The sequence below is a fragment of the Hemiscyllium ocellatum genome, chromosome 22 (genome assembly GCF_020745735.1).
Source record: "Hemiscyllium ocellatum isolate sHemOce1 chromosome 22, sHemOce1.pat.X.cur, whole genome shotgun sequence".
NCBI lineage: Eukaryota > Metazoa > Chordata > Chondrichthyes > Orectolobiformes > Hemiscylliidae > Hemiscyllium > Hemiscyllium ocellatum.
Window position 1 is genome coordinate 60132666 of NC_083422.1, and position 23872 is coordinate 60156537.

The following is a 23872-nucleotide window of genomic DNA, read 5'->3' on the forward strand; positions in this document are numbered from 1 at the left end:
CCACCTGTTAGACCTTTGTTACTGCAGCTTCCATTTTCCTTATACCCACATACGAAACACCGTAATATACCGTTATCAGTGTTTGTTGCTGGTGCATGGCCAGGGGCAAATACTTAACACCTTGATACACAGACTGGGGAGGGTGGGGGAACACATGACCAGAACTGAAAGGTGATGTGAGAGACTGGACCAGGCTATACTGCCTGAGGATACTGAAATCCCGAGTTCTGGTTAGTATTCAGGACCATCATAGCTGGCTGGTCAGCTGCTCAGCCATTTCGAGTATAGAAGCTATTCAGCTGTTTAAAACAGCAAGGATGCTAAAATGCAAACATCAAGCTAAAATGCACCAAAATTCACATTTCATCTTTTACTAAAATCCTTACATTCTAATGAAGTCATATTGGAGTGGAAATGCTAACTCTGTTTCTCTCTCCAGAGCCTGCCTTGCTGTGGATGTAGGTTTGCTCACTGAGCTGGAAGGTTCATTTCCAGACATTTCATCAGCATACTAGGTCACATCAGCAAGAAGCCTCCGGTGAAGCACTAGTGTTATGGCATGTTTTGTATTTATGCATTTAGGTTTCCTTGGGCTGGTGATGTTATTTCCTGCATGAGAATTCCTGGAGGCATGGCATTTCAACCGAAATTCTATCAACAAACTCATCAATTTGCATCCCATCTACCACCCTCTGAGAATAAGAACAGGAAATGACACCACCAACAAAGAATTGGCATCACCACAGGAAATGACATCACCAGCCCAAGAAAACTAAACACATAAATAGAAAGTGTGTCGTAACACCAGTGCTTCGCCAGAGGCTCACTGATGATGTTACCTAGTATGGTGACAAAATGTCTGGAAACGAACCTTCTAGCTCAGCGAGCAAACTAGCATCCAGAACCTCAACTTGAGCTATAACTCTTCTCCAAACTAACTGACTTGCTATGTTTCTCCAACATTTTGCACTTTTGTTTCCAATTTCCAATATCTAAAGGATTTTGCTTTGATATGAAGTGCCCAAACCCACTTTCCCATTAAGACACAGTTATGCTGAAGCTAATGTCGTGTATACACTGCACTCTGCACTCAGGTGATTACGTTAATACTCTGTCGTCTTTGTGGCTTGCCACTTTATTTCGCAGCTCTGCAATCCCACCATGTCACATGTCTGTCTGCATTTTGGAAACAAGTAACATGAGCTTCTCCGCTAAAACCTGGAAGATCTAATTTTAACTGAAATTTAAATTGACTTGTTTAGACACATTGTGACATACCACTGAACAAGGTGGGACTTGAACACACAAGAATCTTCTCCCCAAACAAGTATAAACTACTGACAGCTTTTCCCAACCTGGCCAATTTAATCCTTAGTTAAGGCAACAAATATTTTTCTTTTAAAAAAATCTATTTCTACAGTTTAAATTCAAAGTTTGATGGGTATTATTTTAGTTCAAACAATTTCAAAATAAATTTCAGCCGAAATCTCAATTATGTCAATAGCATTTTTTAAAAGTTTACAAATTTCTTGGTTTAGCTGAAAGAAACCTTCCTCCTTATTAGGTATGGCTTTTAACAAATAGCTTTAACATTATCTTTGTGTAGAAGTGCAAGTATTTGAATAAGTCTCCAAACCAACACTATCCACGGATTAATCTTCTCACTCTTATTTTTAAACAGGAACAATCATTAGGAAATAAACCAAAAAACAGCACCTAGCACCACAAAGTGAGTCAATCCTAACTTCATGTCCCCAGCAACCCCCAATTCCACTCAGCCCCAAGATTTACACTGGTAAAAGAGATTAGTTTTTTTCATAATACTGCTATCTGCACCAAGCTATCTTACCTTTGGTACCACTTGGGAAAATCGCTGAACCCAAACAGACGTGTCCCTTCAACACATAAGTGAAGCATTCCTGAGTACAAGAGGGCAAATAAACCACACATTAGCATAAACATGCGTTATAGTTGCTGAAGGTTCTGAAAGCTCTTTTTAAAAATAATCACATATATCGAATTACATTGCATACGGGATAGAGAATATTCTCCTAGTTATCCGTTTATTTCAATACCAAATTATAGTAATGTTAATCACTGAGATTCTCAAGATGGTTACAAAATCTGGTCAAAACATCAAAATTGATGTTAAAAATAGCAACACACAAAATTACTTTGACTGTGCAGCACAGGCTCAAGTAACCAGTTCATTTATGATGCCTTCAAACCTTCTCCCATGTTTCTTTACGTAGCTCTTCAGAAAACCCTCACCTCCCCCCTCTCTGTCATGTATTGATCTGCCTTCCCCATAAACACATCCCTTGCTATCCACCTGAACACCTTCACACGGCAGTGAACTCCATGCTCTCACCACTGCTGCTCTTTCTAGACACAGAGGCTCTGGAGGAAATTGGGGTACGGACCCGGTACCAGATAAAGCAGAGCTGCTTCCTGAAAATTACACAGCACTCTTCTCACCCTGACACTGCTCAGTGGTTGAAACCCACAAATCTCAACTAACAAAATCTTTTATTAGTTTTAAAGACCTCTACTAGGTCACACCTCAGCCTTCAATTTTTAAGAGAAGCCTTTTCCAGACGTGTATAACCTTGCGATTCTTTGGAAGCTCAGTTATCTGGTCAATGCTACACTGGTGCTCACAACAAGATCACATACCTTCTCATACTCGGATGGAGTGCCAAAATGCATTGTCCGTGTGACATCGGTCGTGCCATCCCTATGTGAAGCAGAAGAGCAGGTTAAACATATGAAAAACTGTCAATCTAAACAAATCAAATGCTACACTTGCACTTATAATGAAAAGCGACTTTATTGAAGTTGCAAGATGTTGTAACATTAGGTAATGTACAATAAAACGCATCTGTAAAATAGGAAACATTGTCTAAAGCCTATAAAGTAATAAAGGAAATAGCCAGCAAATTCATTTTGATGATTTTAATTGAAAATAAATATTGACCCTGACAATGGGTGAACTCCACTTCTTTAAAATAGTCTCTCTCATGTCCATTTAGTGAGCAACATCTCAGATTAACAGTTCCTCCCAAAGATACCACTGCTGACAGTGCAGCCCTCTCTCAGTAGGAGATTAAATGCTCAAAAAATTAAAGCCTTAAAGCAACTTCCAGCTCCAAGGCAACACCATGCTCAAGTCTTCAGACCACGGAACACGATTGTCATCATGCTTTTGGAGTGAAGCACCTTTCAACCCGACCTTTTTCCACGACAAACACCTTCTTACTCTTGTTCATAAGGCAGCAACAAGAAAACTCCAAACAGCAGCAAGCACGTTCGATAGCTAAACCAATAAAATGGTTCCATACAGCAGATCAGATCAGCAACGGTAAGAAAGAATCTGGACGTGAAGGCCAATTCTCTTTCAAACAGAGACAACTCTTAACATTGGTAATTTTCACGCATTGAACTGCAGCATTCCAAGAGGTGGCGTCCACACATTGACAGTGTCAAATTGTAGCTCTCTCATGTTTCCATTTCACCTGATAAAGGAGCAGTGCTCCAAACACTTGTGATTTCAAATAAGCCTGTTGGACTATAACCTGGTGACATGTGACCTCTGACTTTGCCCATCCCAGTCCAACACCAGCACCTCCACAGGAACTGGTTAAGGACCTTTCAGTGAATGCAATTATGTGGCAGCCCACAATCAGTAACGAATGGGAAGACTGTGCTGAGGTGAGAATGGCGAAAGTTGGTTGCCTCACCAGCATTTCCATGGGCCAACAATGATACCAAGTGAAACATCTTGACTTTGTGGACAATAATAACCAAAAAGAACTGCAGATGCTGTAAATCAGAAACAAAAATGGAAATGGCTGGAAAAGCTCAGCAGGTCTGGCAGCATCTGTGGAGAGAAAGCAGAGTTAATGTTTCAAGTCGTTCCGAGGAAGGGTCACTCGACCCAAAACTTCTGATTTCTCTGCACATATGCTCCCAGTCCTGCTGAACTTTTCCAGCAATTTCTGTTTCTGACTTTATGGGCTGTAGTCAACTGGAGGAGGATAACCTCAAGGGCAACATGAGATAGTGCAATTCTCCATTTGTTATAATATGGACATCTGCTCGGTCAGACTTGGAAGCACCCTCTCCTGAAATGTCAAGTATAGACTCAAGTCTCACTGACTGACTTTAGAACATTAGTCAGGATGTTACTTCCATGCAAACAAAAAGAAATGATCCATGATCATATATCATTCTTTTGATAAGACATTGTCTGGCTGCGCAGGGAAATGTAAAAAAAACCCACTGCAGTTTTTAAAAGAAAGGCACCCTTTTGTCAGCATTTATCTGTTCACCAAAAAAATGAGGTAATGCTCTGGGGCCATATTGATATTTATTGGCTCTTTCTGTGGCAAAAATAAACTTAATTACTCAAGTCATTTACACTAACACAAGTTCAAAAGTCATTTCTATTTAAGGTGCTTCCCAATGACATAAAAAGATGCAATAGAAATGAATGTTGTTCTTTTCCCTTAGGAAGTAATTAATAACTTTTGTATAAATCACACTGTTAGATCATTTTTGTGCAGTCCTTAGACAATCTAATTTGATACAATGTCTTACCTATACTGGGCGCCAGAATCCAAAAGGTAGATTTCACTCATTGATAAAGTTCTGTTGGTATGTTGGGTGGGCCTAAAAGTTAAAACAAGTTTGGAATTTAAATAAGCCTCAAAGCACAAGTATTCATAATGCTGCACTTCGATCTTCCCTGCAACAGTAACTGACCCGCCATATAAACACAGTGGCTCCAAGTGAAAGTCAAAGGTTCGGAATCCTGTGGTGAGTAACTCACCTCCTGTCTTCCCAATGCCTGTCCATCATCTACAAAGCACAGACAATCTAACTTTAAGGTGTACTACAGTACACCAGTGAAGAAACGAGGTAATTAAACAGAGCGCAGCTTCCTCTTCAGCATCAACTGAAGCTTTATACATGATCCTATTGTTTTTCATTCAGGAAAAGCATTAGGCCTCTGCAAAACCTGCCTGGTCAGAACTCTCTTTAATCTCCAATCTAAATGAGTGAAGTAGATCACAGTTACAGCAGCATTTCATTTCTAAAGCAACACAGTTTTTTTTTGTCAATAGCTGATATTACCAGAAATACAGTGAGGGGACATTATAACATACTTGTTCAATTTCTGATCGATTGTTCAGGATGTTCACAGCATCAGCCTCAGGAATAAATCAGAAAGCCAATCAGAAAATAATGTCAGACTCAAATGGACCAAATGGTCCTCTCCTATCCTTTTCTGTACTTACATTTATCACTTCTTTTACAAAGTTTTTAAGTTCCATTACTTTTATGACCAATATTTGTTTCAGTGTATTTCTTTAATATATTTTTTAAATCATAACTTGTATATACTGAGAGTGCTACAAGTTTGCTTTTAGAAAGAATGATTCAAAGACAGATCCTTCTGCTTTTAGAGTTTTTTTTTACTTGATTCAGCATCAATGTCAGCACTGAAACATCACAATGGGTCACTCCATGCAGGTGTTACCTGTAGTGAATGATTGCACTGTTTGGTCCACTGCTGGAGATCGTGGTGAAACTCAAGTCTACAAATTTTTCTTGTTGCCTGCAAAATATACATAAAGGAATGAATTAAAACTGGTTATATTTGGAAGTGATTTATTTTTATGAAAAACTCAACACCAAATACACTGGAAGATGTTAAAAATAACTGAATAAGATAGAGACCTGTTAAAAAGTGATTAATTATCCAATTTCACATTCCCAAAATAAGCTCTAAACTCACATGATGTTTTAGAAATTAGGAAGTTGTGTGTTGAAAGACAGGATATTATCAATTCCAAAGGGCTCTTATAGTACAGTGGTAAGTCTCTGCCTCTAAGACAGAAAGCCAGGTTCAAATCCTACTTGCTACAAAGATTTACAGTCAACTCTACCTAATCTAAAAATGTAAACATGCAGCGCTCTCTATTAGTAGCGGATTACATGCTCAAGAAATTAAAGCCTTAAAGCAAGCAACTTCCAACTCCAACAAAACAACGTGGTCAAGTCTTCAGACTGTGGAACATGGATTGTCTTCATACTTTTGGGGTGAAGTGCCTTTCAATCTTATCCTTTTTTTTGATGACAAACACTTCTTGCTCTCTTTCATAATCTAAAAAAAGCTCCCTATGCCATGTTATTTTCATTGTTTATTTAAGATTAGTGAATAGTTGCATGATTGGTACAAAGAAAGTGTTGAATTATGAGGTGGAAGTGCCTGAGGAGGTAGCTACCTGATGAAGGAGCAGTGCTATGAAAGCTAGTGCTTCCAAATAAACCTGTTGGACTATAACCTGGTGTTGTGTGATTTTTAACTGAATTATGTGGGCACTGCAAATGGAATTTGCAACCGAACCTTGATGTATAATGTAATTTATTCCCTGCTTACTCGCAAATACCACATGCTAAACATTCTGCATCAGGTACTGACCCTGTCTGCCATTCATGCAGCTTTCTAATTCAGTAAATAATATGGCTCAACTCAGTGGATGTGGTGTACCTAGATTTCCAAAAGGCCTTCGCCAAGATACTGCTGCATAAGGTAAGGATGGATGGCATTGTGAGTGAAATATTAGCACGGGTAGAGGATTGGTTGATTAACAGAAAACAAAAAGCGGGAATAATTGAGAGTTATTCTGGTTGGTCATCAGTGATTAGTGGTGTGCCTCAGGGATTGGTGTTGGGACGGCAATTATTTACAATTCATATAGATGATTTGGAGTTGGGGACTACATGTAGGGTGTCAAAGTTTTCAGATGACACTAAGATGAGTGGCAGAGCAAAGTGTGCAGAGGACGGTGAAACTTTGCAGAGGAACATAGATACAGTGAGTGAGTGGGCAAAGGTCTGACATTTTGGTAGGAATAACTGTAAAAAGGGTTATTACTTGCATGGTAACAAGTTGCAGCACGCTGCTGTGCAGAGGGACCTGGGTGTCCTTGTGCATGAGTCACAGAAGGTTGGTTTGCAGGGACAACAGGTAATTAGAAAGGCAAATGGAACTTTGTCCTTCATTGCTAAAGGGATTGAGTTTAAAAACAGAGAGGTTATGTTGTAGCTGTACACGGTGCTGGTGAAGCTACACCTGGAGTACTGTGTGCAGTTTTGGTCTCCTTTCTTGAGAAAGGATGGACTGGCACTGAAGGGGGTACAGGGGAGGGTCACAGGGTTGATTCCAGAGTTGAGGGGTTGGCTTAAGAGGAGAGACTCAGTAGATTGGGACTATATTCACTGGAATTTAATAGAATGAGGGGGGATCTTATGGAAACATATAAAATTATGAAGGGAATAGAAAAGATAGAAGTAGAGAGGATGTTTCCACTGGCAGGTGAAACTAGAACAAGAGGACATAGCCTCAAAATTAGAAGGAGCAGATTTAGAACTGAACTGAGAAGGAATCGTTTCACCCCAAGTGTTGTAAATCTATGGAATTCCTTGCCCAGTGAAGTAATTGACGCTACTTCAGTAAATGTATTTAAAACGAAGATTTTTTTTGAACAAAGGAATTAAAGGATACAGTGAGAACGCGGATAAAATGGTCAGCCATATTGAATGGTGGAGCAGGCTCGAAGGACCGGACAGTCAACTGCTGTTGCTCGTTCTTCTGTTCTAACTCATCCTTCAGTACCTCCTGCTTTGCTTCAGTTAACCCCAGACTCAGCAAATATTTGTAATTCCCAGTGAAGTAAACATTTCTTTGAGTAGGCCAACTAGGAAGAACAAGATTACAATTCTGCTGCTCTCAAGTATCCAGGAAAAAGCTTTTTTCATTTAGGGAGTGGAAATTGTAAACTTTTATCCTTTTTTTATTCAAGGGCCATAAGCATCACTGGCTGGGCCAGCACTTATTGCCCACCCCATAATGCCCTTTGAGAGGAAGTTTCAGAATTAGATTAGATTACTTACAGTGTGGAAACAGGCCCTTCAACCCAACAAGTCCACATCGACCCGCCGAAGCGCAACCCACCCATACCCTTACATTTACCCCTTGACCTAACACTACGGGCAATTTAGTATGGCCAATTCACCTAACCTGCACATTTTTGGATTGTGGGAGGAAACCGGAGCACCCGGAGGAAACCCACGCAGACACGGGGAGAATGTGCAAACTTCACACAGAAAGTCGCCTGAGGTGGGAATTGAACCCAGATCTCTGGTGCTATGAGGCAGCAGTGCTAACCACTGTGCCACCATGCTGCCCGCGAATTGTAACCCAGCAACAGTGGAATGGTGATACATTTCCAAGTCAGGATAGTGATTTGGAGGGGATCTTGCGGGTGGTGGTGTTCTCATGTATCTTCTGCCCTTGTCCATCTAGATGGAAGTGGTCATGGGTTTGGAAGGTTCTGTCTTTGGTAAGTTTCTGCAGTGCATATTGTAAGTAGCACACACTGCTGGTCTGAGTGTCGATGGTGGAGGGAGTGGATGCGTGTGAATGTGGTGCCAATCAAGCAGGCTGCTTTGTCCTGGATAGTGTCAAGCTTCTTGATAGCGCTGGATAGTATCGTTAGAGCTGCACTCATTCAGGCAAATGGAGGGTATTTGACCAAATACCCGACATGAGTTTTGTGGATGACAAACAGACTTTGGAGAGTCAGAAGGTGAGTGACTCACTGCAGTATTCCGAGTCTCTGACCTGCTGTGGTAACCACTTTGTTTTCGTACTAAGTCCAGCGGAGTTTCTGGTCAATGCTAAACCCAAGGATGCTGATAGTGGGTAAATTCAGTGATGGTAACACTATTGAATGCCGAGAGGCAGTGGTTCGATTGCCTCTTATTGGAAATGTCATTGCCTGGCATTTGTGTGACGTGACTGTTACTTTCCACTTGTCAGCCCAAGCCTGGATACTAACCAGAAATTGTTGCACTTGAACATGGACTGCTTCAATGTCTGAGGAATCATGAATAGTGCTGAATGTTGTGCAATCATTGGCGAACATCCCTGCTTCAGTCCTTATGATGGAGGGAAGGTCAATGATGTTTGAACCTAGGATACTACTCTGAGGAACCCCTGCAGAAATGTCCTACAGGTGAGATGACTGACCTCCAACAACCACAACCACATTCCTATGTGCAAGGCATGATTCCAATATTAGGGAGCTTGCCCCCTGATATTCATTAATTCCAGTTTTGCCAGGGCTCCTTGACGCCACACTCGGTCGAATGCAGCCTTGATGTCAAGGGCTGTCCACTCTCACCTCCCTTCTGGAATTCAGCTCTTTCATCCATGTTTGAACCAAGGCTGTAATGAAGTCAGGAGCTGAGCGGAACCCAAACGGGGCGTCACTGAGCAGGTATTGAGCTTGATAGCACTGTTGGTGACACCTTCCATCACTTTACTGATGATCAAGGGTAGACTGATGGAGCAATAAGTGACTGGGTTGAGTTTGCTCTGCTTTTGGTGTACAGGGTAGGTCCGATCAAGGACAGTAGTGGGAGACTGTGTACAGAGTCGGAAGAGATAGGATAGGTCTTGAATGTGTACTTTTCTTCAATATTTACAAATGAGAGGGACCGTAATGTTGAAGAGGAGAGTATGAAACGGACTGGTAAGCTAGAGGAGATACTTGTTAGGAAGGAAGATGTGTTGGGCATTTTGAAAAACTTGAGGATAGTCCTGACGGGATATATCCTAGGATTATGTGGGAAGCAAGAGAGGAAACTGCAGAGCCGTTGGCAATGATCTTTTCGTCTTCATTGTCAACGGGGGTGGTACCGGGGACTGGAGAGTGGTGAATGTTGTCCCCTGTTCAAAAAAGGGAATAGGGATAACCCTGGGAATTATAGGCCAGTTAGTCTTACTTCGGTGGTAGGCAATGTAATGGAAAGGGTACTGAGGGATAGGATTTATGAGTATCTGGAAAGATACTGCTTGATTAGGGACAGCCAGCACGGATTTGTGAGGGGTAGGTCTTGCGTTACACGTCTTATTGAATTCTTTGAGGAGGTGTCCAAGCATGTGGATGAGGGTAGAGCAGTGGATGTACTGTACATGGATTTTAGTAAGGCATTTGATAAGGTTCCCCATGGTAGGCTGATGCGGAAAGTCAGGAGGCATGGGATAGTGGGAAATTTGGCCGGTTGGATAGGGAACTGGCTAACCGGTCGAAGTCAGAGAGTGGTGGTAGATGGTAAATATTCACCCTGGAGCCCAGTTACAAGTGGAGTTCCGCAGGGATCAATTTTGGGTCCTCAGCTGTTCATAATTTTTATTAATGACTTGGAAGAGGGAGTCGAAGGGTGGGTCAGTAAATTTGCAGACGATACAAAGATAGGTGGAGTTGTGGATAGTGAGGAGGGTTGTTGTCGGCTGCAAAGGGACTTAGATATGATGCAGTAAAAAATGAGGTCTGCAGATGCTGGAGATCACAGCTGCAAATGTGTTGCTGGTCAAAGCACAGCAGGTTAGGCAGCATCTCAGGAATAGAGAATTCGACGTTTCGAGCATAAGCCCTTCATCAGGAATAAGAGAGAGAGAGCCAAGCAGGCTGAGATAAAAGGTAGGGAGGAGGGACTAGGGGGAGGGGCGATGGAGGTGGGATAGGTGGAAGGAGGTCAAGGTGAGGGTGATAGGCCGGAGTGGGGTGGGGGCGGAGAGATCAGGAAGAGGATTGCAGGTTAGGAGGGCGGTGCTGAGTTGAGAGAACCGACTGAGACAAGGTGGGGGGAGGGGAAATGAGGAAGCTGGAGAAATCTGAATTCATACCATGTGGTTGGAGGGTTCCCAGGCGGAAGATGAGGCGCTCCTCCTCCAGCCGTCGTGTAGTTGTGTTCTGCCGGTGGAGGAGTCCAAGGACCTGCATGTCCTCGGTGGAGTGGGAGGGGGAGTTAAAGTGTTGAGCCACGGGGTGATTGGGTTGGTTGGTTCGGGCGGCCCAGAGGTGTTCTCTGAAGCGTTCCGCAAGTAAGCGGCCTGTCTCACCAATAGATATGATGCAGAGCTGGGCTGAGGAGTGGCAGATGGAGTTCAACCCTGTCAAGCGTGAGGTTGTCCATTTTGGAAGGACAAGTAAGAATGCGGAATACAGGGTTAACAGTAAGGTTCTTAGTAAGGTGGAGGAGCAGAGGGATCTTGGGGTCTATGTTCATAGATCTTTGAAAGTTGCCACTCAGGTGGATAGAGCTTGTAAAAAGGCCTATGGTGTATTAGCATTCATTAGCAGAGGGAGGTGATGTTGCAGCTGTATAGGACCTTGGTAAGGCCACGTCTGGAGTACTGTGTGCAGTTCTGGTCGTCTCATTTTAGGAAAGATGTGGAAGCTTTGGAGAAGGTGCAGTGGAGATTTACCAGGATGTTGCCTGGAATGGAGAATAGGTTGTACGAGGATAGGTTGAGAGTGCTAGGCCTTTTCTCATTGGAACGGCGAAGGATGAGGGATGACTTGATAGAGGTTTATAAGATGATCAGGGAATAGATAGAGTAGACAGTCAGAGACTTTTTCCTCAAGTACAACAGAGTGTTACAAGGGAACGTAAATTTAAGGTGAAGAGTGGAAGGTATGGGGGGGGATGTCAGGGGTAGGTTCTTTACTCAGAGAATGGTGGGGGCATGGAATGCGCTGCCTGTGGGAGTGGCAGAGTCAGAATCATTGGTGGCCTTTAAGCGGCAATTAGATAGGTCCATGGATAAGTGCTTAAGCTAGGACAAATGTTCGGCACAACATCGTGGGCCGAAGAGCCTGTTCCGTGCTGTATTGTTCTATGTTCTATGTTCTAGGACATACCTGGGCAATTTTCCACAATGTCAGGTCGAGGCCGGTGTTGTAACTGTAGTGGAAGAGCTTGGCTAGGGGAGCAACAAGTTCTGGAGCACAAGTCTTCGGTACTATTGCCAGAATGTTGTCAGGGCCCGAGGCCTTTGCAATATCCAGAATCTCCAATCAATTCCTTATATCATGTAGAGTGAATCGAATTGGCTGAGGACTGGTGTCTGTGACGCTGGGGACCACTGCAGGAGGCCATGATGGATCCTCCACTCGGCACTGCTGGCTGAAGATTGCTGCAAATGTTTCAGCCTTACCTTTTGCGTTGAAGTGCTGGGCTCTTCCATCATTGAGGATAGGGATATTTGTGGAGCCGCCTCCTCCAGTGAGTTGTTTAATTTTCCAATACCATTTACTATTGGATGTGGAAGGACTGCAGAGTTTAGATCTGATCCGTCTGTTGTGGATTCACTGAGCTATGTGGATCACTTGCTGCTTATGCTGTTTGGCAGCTTCACCAGGTTGACATCTCATTTTTAAGAATACCTGGTGCTGCTCCTGGCATACCCTCCTGCACTCTCCATTGAACCAGGGTTGATCCCTTCGCTTGATGGTAATGGTTGAGTGGGGGATATGCTGGGCCATGAGGTTACAGATTGTGCTGAATTACAATTCTACTGCTGTTGATGGCCCACAGTGCCTCATGGGTACTCAGTCCTGTGTTGCTAGATCTGCTCGAAGTCTGTTTCATTTAGCACGGTGATAGTACCACACAACTTATGGAGATTATTCTCAATGTGAAGTCAGGTCTTTGTCTCCACAAGGACTGCGCAGTAGTCACTCTTACCAATACTGTCATGGACAGATGCATCTGCAGCTGGCAGGCTGGAAAGAATGAGGTCAACTATGTTTTTCCTTCTCATTGATTCCCTCACCACCTGCCACAGACCCAGTTTAATCCCATTAGTTTGTCAATATCTTAAGTTCCCAATAAATCAGAACATCAAAATGTAACTATAATGTAGCAGGGATATTGATGGCAAGCTTCCAGGTTCACAAAATGAAACTGTGAATTTGAGAAAAAGACTGTAGGTACACACTAATATCAACTGTATATGCTTATAGAGAAAAATCATGTTATTTAGAGACCTTTGAAATATACACTGGCTAATTAACTGGTGGTAATTAAGCCACATTATGGTTTTCATTACTAGAGATTTGCAAGATTATTTACTGGCATCTTGTGAATCACATTTCTGTTGGTTTCTGTTGCTTCAACAAAAAAACAATCACACTTTTTATTTCAACATTTAATGGTAATAAACATCTTGACTGGCTCAGATAGTTTCTTTTCAGGAAGCTGAGCAGAGGTTTAACGGAGTTGAATAAAATGAGGGATCTGGAAAAGTTTAAAGAAAAGATTTACTTCCCTTAGCGCACAGCTAAGTGTGCATAGATTTAAAGCAATTGACAAAAGGATTAGAAAGGCATTGAGGAGAACTTTTACCTGTGCATGCACGTGTGTCTCTGGAACTGACTAGCCAGTTCCAGAGACACACGTGCATGCACAGGTAAAATCCTTTTGTCAATTGCTTTAAAGCATGGTCAGCAGAAACCCTCATTATATTTAAAAGGTACTTGAATGTACCGTTGATATACCATAACAAAAAGGGCCATGGACCAAGAGCTGGAAAGTAGCATTATGCTGACAAGCACTCTTGTTTTAAAGCCAGCAGAAGTATAGTGGGATCAATGGCTTCTCTCACTGTTGTAAATTCCTATGATCCCAAATTTCAAGATCCCATAAGAATACAAGATGGAGAAGCAGAGGTTGGCCATTCAGGCTCATTCAGTCTGTTCCACTATTCGGCTAATCTCATTTTCCTCAACCCCACCTTCTTAACCTTTCCCCATAAAACTCAATTCCCTTCCTGATTAAAAACCTGTCTCAGCCTTGAATATATCAAGCAGCTCAGTCTTGACAGCCCTCTCTGGCATAGAATTCCACAGATTCCCAACCTTCAGAGAAGAAATTCCTCCTCATCTCTGTCTTAAAAGGGTGACCCTAATTCTGAGATGATGCCCGTAAATGTTCAAGGTTTGCATAAAAATTTGTTGCTTGGGTGCCTGTTGACACAGAATTCCAGAAGACACAGCACAGCAGCACTTCACAGGAAGCTCCAAAACTCTGAGGAGGTCACCTAGAAAGGGGATGAATTGTCTGAAAATCAACTTCCCAGCTCGGCAAACATACCCACAACTACATGATGCCCTCCTGTCCTAGACTGTCCCATAATGGGGAAGCAATCCCTCTTCATCTATTCTGTTAAGCAGACTTAAGAATCTTGCATGTTTCAATAAGTTCTTCCTGTAGTCCACCAAATCCTGATGAATATAAGCCCAACCTTCTCAACCTTACCGCGTAAGAAAATCCCTCCATACCCTTCTGTGGACTGTCATGTGCACAACCAATATATCTTTGGTTAGATTAGGAGATGAAAACTACTCACAGTATTCTTTGTGTGGTCTGACTAGAGCTCTGTTTAGTTTTTGTATGTTTTAATGTACCATGATTCCATTCAAGTAGTGAACCTAAAATCAACAATAGTGGGAAAGGTGAGAAATACTAACTATGAGGTGATTCCCTAATGCTCCCAAGTAGCAAAACATGAACATATGGGATTTGGGTTTCTGTAAAACAATTCGGTTACACTAAAATGGGTGCAGCATTAAGACTTACATGCGGAATTCAGCTGCTTTGTCCGAAGCATCCAGTTCAGTTATGTTGCCTTTTGGAACCTGCAAAATTGCAATCTCAGTAAGTATTCCAGAAATAATGGGCATGTTAAAAGAGAAAGTAAAGTTACAGTGGGTTGATATGAATTACCTAAAATTCTTTGATTGTGGTTTAGTCCAGATGGTGCCTTGTGCTCCCACAGTAAGATTGTGAAAGACCTTGGAGATTTATCCCAGAAATAACACAGATGATGATATGAACAATGAGAAACTTTCTTACCTCTTTCTCAAGCCAGGCAAACAGTTCACAGAGAGCCACAGCATCTTTAATCTAAGTAGAACAAACAAATAAACAAAACACTTTATTCCAAATAATGTATTTTTGATAGCTTGCTTCTCACTTTTTTTTTAAGTAACTGTTCAGTTTAGAAGATGCGAGAGGGTAACATGTGGTCCTAAGCTTGTGTGAAAACCAACGACAGCTCATACCTATCAAACCCCACAAACAACAATATGATTAGTAGCCAGGTAATAGCTATAATAGCTGACGTTGATGTGTGCAGTTTATATTTAAATATCACCTCAAATTGCTCATGCTGATAGAGGTTACAAAGAGCAAGCAATTAAAATTATTACTTACATGAGCGCGTCTCATCCCTTGGATTTCTGTTGGATTCTTGAGAGCTTTTGCAATGCAAATGGGAGTGTATACAGTCTGCAATCTGAGCCTCTGTTAAAATCAAAGCCAAGAATTAGTTTGCTCAGAGCCCTATTTGTACGATAGTTCGGATCAGTAACTACAAAGTGATTAGGATTCTTGGCACACTGACACAACAGGAGCAAAACTGCACCAACTTACAGGTGTCATATTATTGTTTTCATCTTAAGTACTTAAAAGAGAATCAGGTTTGCACAAGGTATCATGGTGAGTGCCTGGTGTAGCTCTGCTTTCATTCAAGCAAACAATGGCAACAGTCACCGAGTTCCCGAAATGGGCGAGAATGGGTTTTGTGGGGTTTTTTTGAGGGAGAAGTAGGAAGAGAAAAAAAATGCAATTCTTTACTTTAGTTTTTCTTTTTGTGCTTCCAGTCAGAAATGCAATTACTAGGAGGATACTCTACAGTTCTTAAGTATGAAGTTAGCACAGAGTGCAACTACAATAAAATTTTAAAGAGAAGTAGCAAAAATTGAAAATTGGAACCCATCAAACCTGAAATATCCTGCAACTCGGATATAATCTCCTTATTTACTGACTAAGCTGCTGGGTTTTCCTGTAATTTTCATGTTGTTGAAGTGTGCTCAGTTCTGGGCTGTTAATGTCATGCCGGTGTTGAAGAACAAAGACATGAACTCTTGCAGGATTAGGCTACTGAGCTCGATGAACAGCCACGGTCATGATGAACGGTGAAGCATGCTCGAGGGGTTGAATGGCCTCCTGCTGTTCCTATCTTCTATGTTTCTAGGCCATGGGGGCAAGAGATAACCAACTGCTGTCATTGCTAATACTGAGCAGTAACAGCAGCTAAATGTCACATCCATTGTGCAGTGATGTGGGAGCTGACCAAACCTAGAGATTCCCACCTCGCCATCAGTGTACTCTTATCTTTAAAAATATACATTCATTTAATGTGAAGCAGAAACTTTCTGTGGTTAATACTCATAATAAGAAAATCAGACTTGGTTACACAGTCCTTGGTTGAAACAAACGCAATTTTAAACATTGACACAAATACCATCAAGGTACAGGACGGTCAAAATACAAACAAAATCCAAAATAAAAAATGTTGACAGTTGTAGATGTTGAAACTTCAAAGAAAAAGGCTGGAAAATGTTTAATCACTGGCGTCTAAAAAGGAAAAGATGAACCACAGTGGGGGAGTCTTTAGGCATTTGTAATTGTGTGTTCCCTGTCAGGGCTTGTTCAACTTATTTTTCCTCTATTGTGTTACTTGTGCTTGTCTGTAAAATGTCTAATTCTGCTGGCATCACAGACTTCAGCTTGTAATAAGTTTCCATTTTACAAAATCTATCACTCTGAGCTCATGGAGCTTGGCAAATGGCACAAAGTAAAACTCAGACAGTGCTGACACTGTATTGTCAGGTGCAGAACGAGTCCATCTCTAAACATGTAGAGCCACAATGTGGTCTGTCTCTCAAGTGAAACAGAGATATTTCCCCAGAGGTGTCATTCACCACCAGCTGGAGTGAGAATTTCTGAACCTGATTAAAGCTAAAGTGACCTCAACGTAAGGGAGCAGGGAATTTACCAGACTAGTTCTGTAAGCACTAGCATGTTGTGGGAGAGAGGCCCTACACATACATGTGCATCAAGTCGGTCTCCTGATCTGAACTGTTCAGAGTTCCAGGCAATAACCAAAAAAAGGAGAAAGTGAGGACTGCAGATGCTGGGGATCAAAGTCAAAACGTTTGGTGCTGGAAAAGCACAGCAGGTCAGGCAGCCTTCAAGAAACAGGACAGTTGACGTTTCTTGGATTCGTCATGAAGAGCTTATGCTCGAAACATTGACTCTCCTGCCCGACTGGCTGTGCTTTTCCAGCACCACAATTTTCAACAATAACCAAACACAGTCAGGAACACACTGCCTTGCAGGAACCCAAACCCCTGATGGCAGTCTGTAAGTGCTCCAAGATCAGAAGCTCATTGGTAACATCCATTAGCAGTCTGCTGGCCTCTGTATGTTATTTTTCCAATTAACCCTCCTATCTCCACCCGAAACAGTACAATGCAAAGTTCACCATGTGTTTTGAAAGTGACCTTGTGTGGGCTATCGACTGGATGGCCACATTTTCCTAGCTTACTGAAGTGGAGCTCTCCCCCACAGTGCCTGATGTCCCTGCCAATACTGGCAAAACATGGTCAAATTAATTCCCAATATCAGTGCAGCCTGGAATTCAAACCAAGGCTCACTGACAATCAACAAACGACACCAGAGACCCTGACTCTGCTGCTTTGCAGTCTCAGCACAATTTTTACTCTATATGCAAACAAATGCAGAACCCTTTGGGGACCTGTTTTATGAACGAAACAGCAATCTGCATCCTTGGTTGCCGGTTGAAAAGTTTTTTTTGTTTTTTGACAAATTAATATTGTAGTACCAACTGTCAACTGACCTTTGGGATTGTTTCACAAAGAGCGTAGCTGGCTTTGCTACTGATCCAGACTTTTTCCTTCAAAGCCATGTTGGAACAGATTGTCTGCAGTTCAGTCAGAATTGAATCATAGGGGAGTGTGTTTATCTTGAAACTGGGTGCTGTCTCACAGTCCAGCTGCAAATGTTCTCGCACAGCAGGGTCTTCCATATGTGTCTCATTGATGAAAAGTCTGCAATAAAAAAGATTACTTTAAAAATATTAATGGAAACTGCCCTCCTGAGAATTAGTGGCACTGGCTTTTGTTTTAAAACTTGAAATAAACACAATGTTTTTGCAATGATTAATCCTCATTCTTTTCTTGCACTGCAGTCTCATAATTGTTTATTTCTGAAGCAAATAAGAGAAAGTCAAAAAAGCAAAGCAAAAGCAGGAATCATCATCAGACAACTGGCTTTAACACTGTACGTAAAGAGTGTGAAGTTAAACTTACACTTTTACAGTTTGCTCATAATCCCCAGGCCAGTGAAAAGCATTTCACAGACAACTCATCACATTTTGAAGGATACTTGTTGCTGCAATGTAAGAAACGCAGCAATGAACTTGCACACAGCAAGCTCCAAAAATAGCAACACGATCAGATGATTGGTTGTTTGTGGTTGAATGAGAAACAAATTTGGTTCAAACACTGGGAATAAAACTCAGCTCATTACAAAATTGTGCTATTGGACCTTTAACATCTGAAGGGGAAGATGGGGTTCTGGTTTAACATTTCAACCAGAATATGGCACCTCTGACGATGCAGCATTCCCCCAAAACCATCCAACAACCCCAGTCTAGGCTTTTGTGTTCAAGTCTCTAGAGTGGGATTTGAACCCACAACTCCGAGGTAATTCAGAGATTGAGCCATGGCTAACAGAAATGCAGCTATAATATTGAATTTAAAGTACCCAGAGTTGGAACTGTGGAACAAATGTTTTGGGATCAGGCTTTGCTACTAATCTAAACTTCCACCTTAGAAGTTGCATTGGAACAAATTTCCAAAACTCTTTTGGCAGTGTCTGCCAAACCCACGACAACCATTCTGAAGACCAAGGGCAGCAGATACATGGGAATACCATTGTGTGTAAGTTCCCCTCCAAGCCACACATCATCCTGACTTCAAAATATGTCACTAACATTATTTCACAGATGGTGTCAGACTGAACCATGTGCAGTTATAGGGCTAAATCCAGCTCCTATCCACTAGCAACAGGTTTGGGATATGCAAACAAAAAAGGGAACTGGATTAGCTAACTTGTCACAAGCCAGCTGAATTTAGGGTTGCAAAATGCTTGTGATACTGAACAACTTCAGTTTCTAACAATCTGAACTAACCAGTGCTCTTTAATAAGGCCAGCATTGGAGCTTAGACATGGATGAACAGAATGGAAAGCCAAATGAAGAAAGGCTAAACAGATTGTGGGGTAAGCCATTAAGCGTTTGGAGGAAAGAGATATGATCTTATTGAAGCATACTAGATCTTGAGGCACACGACACAGGAAGAATGTTCCCCTCATGGGAAACTAAACTTACAACACAGTTTAAAAACAAGTGGTCTCCCATTGAAATCTGAAATGAGGATTTCTTTCTCCCTTAGAGGGTCATTAGGTCATGAACTTATCTCCCCCAGGAAGCAGCACAGACAGAGTTATTGAAAATATTCAAGGTAGGATTAGTCTGATTTTTGAGAGACGAGGGAATCAAATGTTATGGAGAACAGACAGGGAGACGAAGTTATCACAGACAGCATCAACAGACCACGGGTAGCATGGTGGCTCAGTGGTTAGCACCACAGTCTCACAGCACCAGGGACCTGGGCTCGATTCCAGCCTCAGGCGAATGTCTGTATGAAGTTTGCATATTCTCTGTGTGGGGTTACCCTTGGTTCCCCGTTACCCTCGGTTCCCTGTAATCCTCGATTCACTGTAGCCCTCAATTCTCCAACTGATCAAGAATCTGTCTCAACCTTAAATACCCACAAGGACTCTGTTCCCCCCCCAGAGCTCTCTGTGACAAGGAGTTTCAAAGACTCACAACCCTCTGACAGAGGAAACTCCTCCTCATCTCAGTTCCTCCAAACAGACTCTCTCCACATAACTAAATTACTTTACAATCTGGGAGTGTACAGTTTATAAACAATCATTGTCAGGCATGTCCAAAATCTAATATGTCTCAAAACAAAAGCTTGTCACAGCCTTCGAAAAATTGATTGTAAAAGGCATTGTTACTTGAACATTGAAATTTCAAAGTTTGAGATAACATAAAACAGAAGGTTTGCTGTGAACCCAAATTACCGAATGGAGTTTAGGCCAATGATGGTGAATGCGAAGAATACCGGGTTATACTGTATGTCAGAGCCCCGAAGGTTAAACAGCCCTGTGGAGGAGGGAGGAAAATCAAAACATTACAATCAATCTTAAAAGATTTATAACCTTCCAGATTCAACACTGGGATGCACAATTTCAGACCAGAACCACTGTTCCCATTTCTGTAGATGACAGCTGTCAGCAATGATATTGCTCTTGGCATGTACAGATCATCCAGATGACTCTCATTTCTTTATCCATCCCATCATCAGCCCCTTTGCTTCGCTCTGTGACACTGCTGCATCGTGGTAACATCACTAGATGATGCAGACATGCAGGGTAATGCTCTGGAGACACAGACGCAAGTCCCACCATGACACAGCATGGAACTTAAATTCTATTGAACCAGTGCTGACTGTCAAACTTTTCCTGCCATAGCAAGTCTGACCTGATCTGGTTAATCTTAAAGGCCTTCGCAAATGGCTAGCAAGCCCCTCATTTGGGCCAAGCCATTGACAAAAGTTAAAATGTAATGAAACCAGAGGGACCACCTGGTATTGACTAACTCACCGGACAATAATGGCACACTAAGCCTTGCTGCAGCTAAAAATGAGATGTCAACCTGGTGAAGCTACAAAACTGGACTACTGCATGCCAAACAGCAGATGCAGCAAGTGAGAGACAGAGTTAAACAATCCTACAACCAACTAATTGGATTTAAGCTTGCAGTCCGAGTGGGCATGTATTTAAAGTGAGAGGAGAAAGATGTTAAAAAGGCTAAGGGGCAACGTTTTTTACACAGAGTAGCTCGTATGTGGAATGACCTGCCAGGTACAGTTGAATGCAGGTACAGTTACAACATTTAAATGACATTTAGTCAAGGACATGAATAGGAAAGGTTTGGATGGATATGGACAAAACACATGCAAGTGGGACTAGTTTGATTTGGAACATGGTTGGTGTGGATTAGTTGGACCGAAGGATCTGTTTCAGTGCTGTATAACTCTACGATTCTATGTAACCAATTATATAACAGCTTTCAAAACATGTAGACATTTACTGAGGGAATTCAGTGCTGCTGGAGATTAAATAAATATAGCACAAAAAAACACTGTTAGATGCAAGGTAGATTGAAAAAAATACTCATACATATCCAAGCGTTAAATGATTTGCAGCATCTTCTGGTAGTGAAACAGGACTATTACAATAATCTAGGAACAAATTGTTGCAGATGCTGGAATCTGGACTGAAAACAAAAAATGCTGGAGAACACAGCAGGTCAGGCAGCATTCATGGAGAGAGAGAAAGCTCGTGTTGAGGCAAGATGACTCTTCATCACAGCATACCTTGAAATGTTAGATTGCTCTCTCTTCCTGGATGCTCTCTGACCAATTCTATCTCTAGCTTTTGTTGTTCTCATTTCAATAATCTAACTGACAAAGCCAGAATCTTTACTCAAGACCAATATTTCACAAAAACTGAGGAAAATAGAGACACAATTCCAAGAGACATGCAGCAACATGAAACTATGCTGCAGTAATTACCGTGTTGAGTTTCACTGTTTGATAAAGTACCAGTATGCTACAGATCTTAAATGGAACACGTACCAAATACCACAATTTAACTCGAACAACTGACCACTCACAGTGGGTGGGAGGCAGTGAGAAGTCACACACACTTCGTTCAAATAAAACAGTCCACAGGTCACGCTGGGAGAGTACAGCCCAATGTGAAAATAAATCATAAACACTGGACTGACAGAGGAAACTGGAGGAACCCATGCACACAGGGAAAATGCACAAACTTCACAAAGACAGTTGCCAGAGGGTGGAATCGAACTCAACTCCCAGGCGCTGTGAGGCAGCATGCTAATCACTGACCTCACCATTCCACATGGACCTGCTCCTTAACTCAGGAATTTGGAGGTAAATTGCACTGAACTAAACTTCAGTTTCCAATTGCTCTCCTGTGACAGGAGTTAGAAAGTGCACGTAATTGAGAGCAAGATTGAAGAAATATTATAGACATTCAAACAGCACGTCACGGTCAGCATCTAGATTAGCGTCGTGAAGCACAGCGATAGAGCTCTTCCCTACCTCTGGGACAGAAGGTCTGAGTTCAAGACTCTTTTGCCTCAAGGGTGTGACTTGGCCCAAAAAAAAATTAAGAATACGTTGAAGTGTCTAAATGTGCCGGCTGGTAATGAATGCTAAGAGTTAACAAGATTTTTGTTTTCTTTTTAAAGTATCCCTTTAAAGGGATAAAGTACTAGGATGAGTTCCTCAAAGAATTAAGCTGGATTAAACAGCAGTAACAGCAGAAAACAAAACTAAAACATTACGAATGCTGAATTGTTTTTAAAAGTCACAAGATAAACACTAAATCGTAAGAAACAGGAATAGCACACCACACTGTTAACCCCACTCAAAAAGGCAAATGTACCATATAAAGATCACTTGCATTCTATTAAACTTCAATTAAAGTCATCCCAGCCTGAATAATTTTTCCTCAAAAGATCGCTCCTTTGTCCCAGTATCAGCCTAGTGAATCTTTGCAATTACAATGTAAATGCACCCCTCCTCAAATAAAGCCAAACTTGACGCAGTACTCTGGGTATAGTCTAACCAATGTCCTCATGCGCTCTACTAAAGCTCAGTATGCTCATTGCCTCTTGCAAACTACACCTAACTGCATTCTGACAATATTGAACTCCCACTTTAGTACCATTTCCAGTGAAGTATAACAACATACAGTAAACAAAGATTGTTTAATGCTGTGTGTGGGAATACTTTCTTTTAAGTGTTCAGTGGATCCTGAGAGGAGGGAACCAGGAGTAAAATGCAGATGTCACTGTGGACTCTGAAGGAAAATATTGTTTAATTTGTCCCCAGAATCTTTTCTGGATGGAGGGTAATTCCAACGATATCATAAAGAAAAAGACTTTTTGTAAATCACATCGTCCATTATAACACCTCTCTTTACTATCACTGTTACTTAGCTGGGAGCATTCTCAGCTTCAAGTCAGAAAACTGAAGATTCAAATTTATTCTGACTCATACACACTATCTAAGTTAATACTGCAACACAATCACACAGGCATGTTGCATCATCACAAATGTTTTCCTTCAGAAAAAGTGTAAAGATAAGGTTTTCAAATGGGTGCTAAAGTTTTCATGGCAAAGAGAAAGAATTGTGTCTGTCATTATCCTGACCAACATTCCTCCCTTAGCTCGCACAAAGCAGATTTACCTTTTAAATATCTCATTACTATTTTTCAAAATAATGTTTCTATTTATTAGAGAGTCAGGGAGAGTCATAAGTCACAAACATATCCAATAAGTAGTTCAGGATTAATGCATAGTCACAGAGAGTTTTTCTAACCCAGCCTTCACATAGTCACTGAACTTCCCTAAACAATGTTAAAAATCACACAACACCAGGTTATAGTCCAACAGGTTTAATTGGAAGCACTAGCTTTCGGAGCGACGCTCCTTCATCAGGTGATTGAATCACCTGATGAAGGAACGTCGCTCCGAAAGCTAGTGTGCTTCCAATTAAACCTGTTGGACTATAACCTGGTGTTGTGTGATTTTTAACTTTGTATACCCCAGTCCAACACCGGCATCTCCGAATTATCCCTAAACATTGGGAGTCAGTGACCCCACTGAAGCTATAGAAAAGTTGTTAAATCAAATAAACGATTCCCTTTCGGGAAAATTTCTTTTTAAAAAGGGCATGATTTTTTAATTGCTAAATTCTTTAAAGTAAAAAAAATGCACCCACATGCAATTTCATCGAGGGCTGTGATCACCAGCCAACTGGCATGTTTCTCCACCATCTTCGCACGCTGTTGTACAATTTTGTCTTGCCAAGACATACCTGAAATGGAGTTCAAACACAATTACTAAAAGCTACTAAC

The 23872-nt window shown here is 41.6% G+C and overlaps 1 protein-coding gene across 4 annotated transcripts in view; it reads right to left on the reverse strand.

The window, feature by feature from the left end:
* Positions 1–23872, reverse strand: part of xpnpep1 (X-prolyl aminopeptidase (aminopeptidase P) 1, soluble) — a 93310-nt gene that overhangs the window by 21175 nt on the left and 48263 nt on the right. For all 4 annotated transcript variants that reach the window (XM_060842516.1, XM_060842517.1, XM_060842518.1 and 1 more), the window contains 10 exons: positions 23737–23832; positions 19942–20023; positions 17627–17837; positions 15136–15225; positions 14776–14826; positions 14500–14558; positions 5543–5620; positions 4600–4671; positions 2677–2737; positions 1850–1919 (listed from right to left, as the gene is read on the reverse strand). In XM_060842516.1, coding sequence (XP_060698499.1) covers positions 1850–1919; positions 2677–2737; positions 4600–4671; positions 5543–5620; positions 14500–14558; positions 14776–14826; positions 15136–15225; positions 17627–17837; positions 19942–20023; positions 23737–23832 — 870 coding nt within the window. The remainder of the gene's footprint in view (positions 1–1849; positions 1920–2676; positions 2738–4599; positions 4672–5542; positions 5621–14499; positions 14559–14775; positions 14827–15135; positions 15226–17626; positions 17838–19941; positions 20024–23736; positions 23833–23872) is intronic.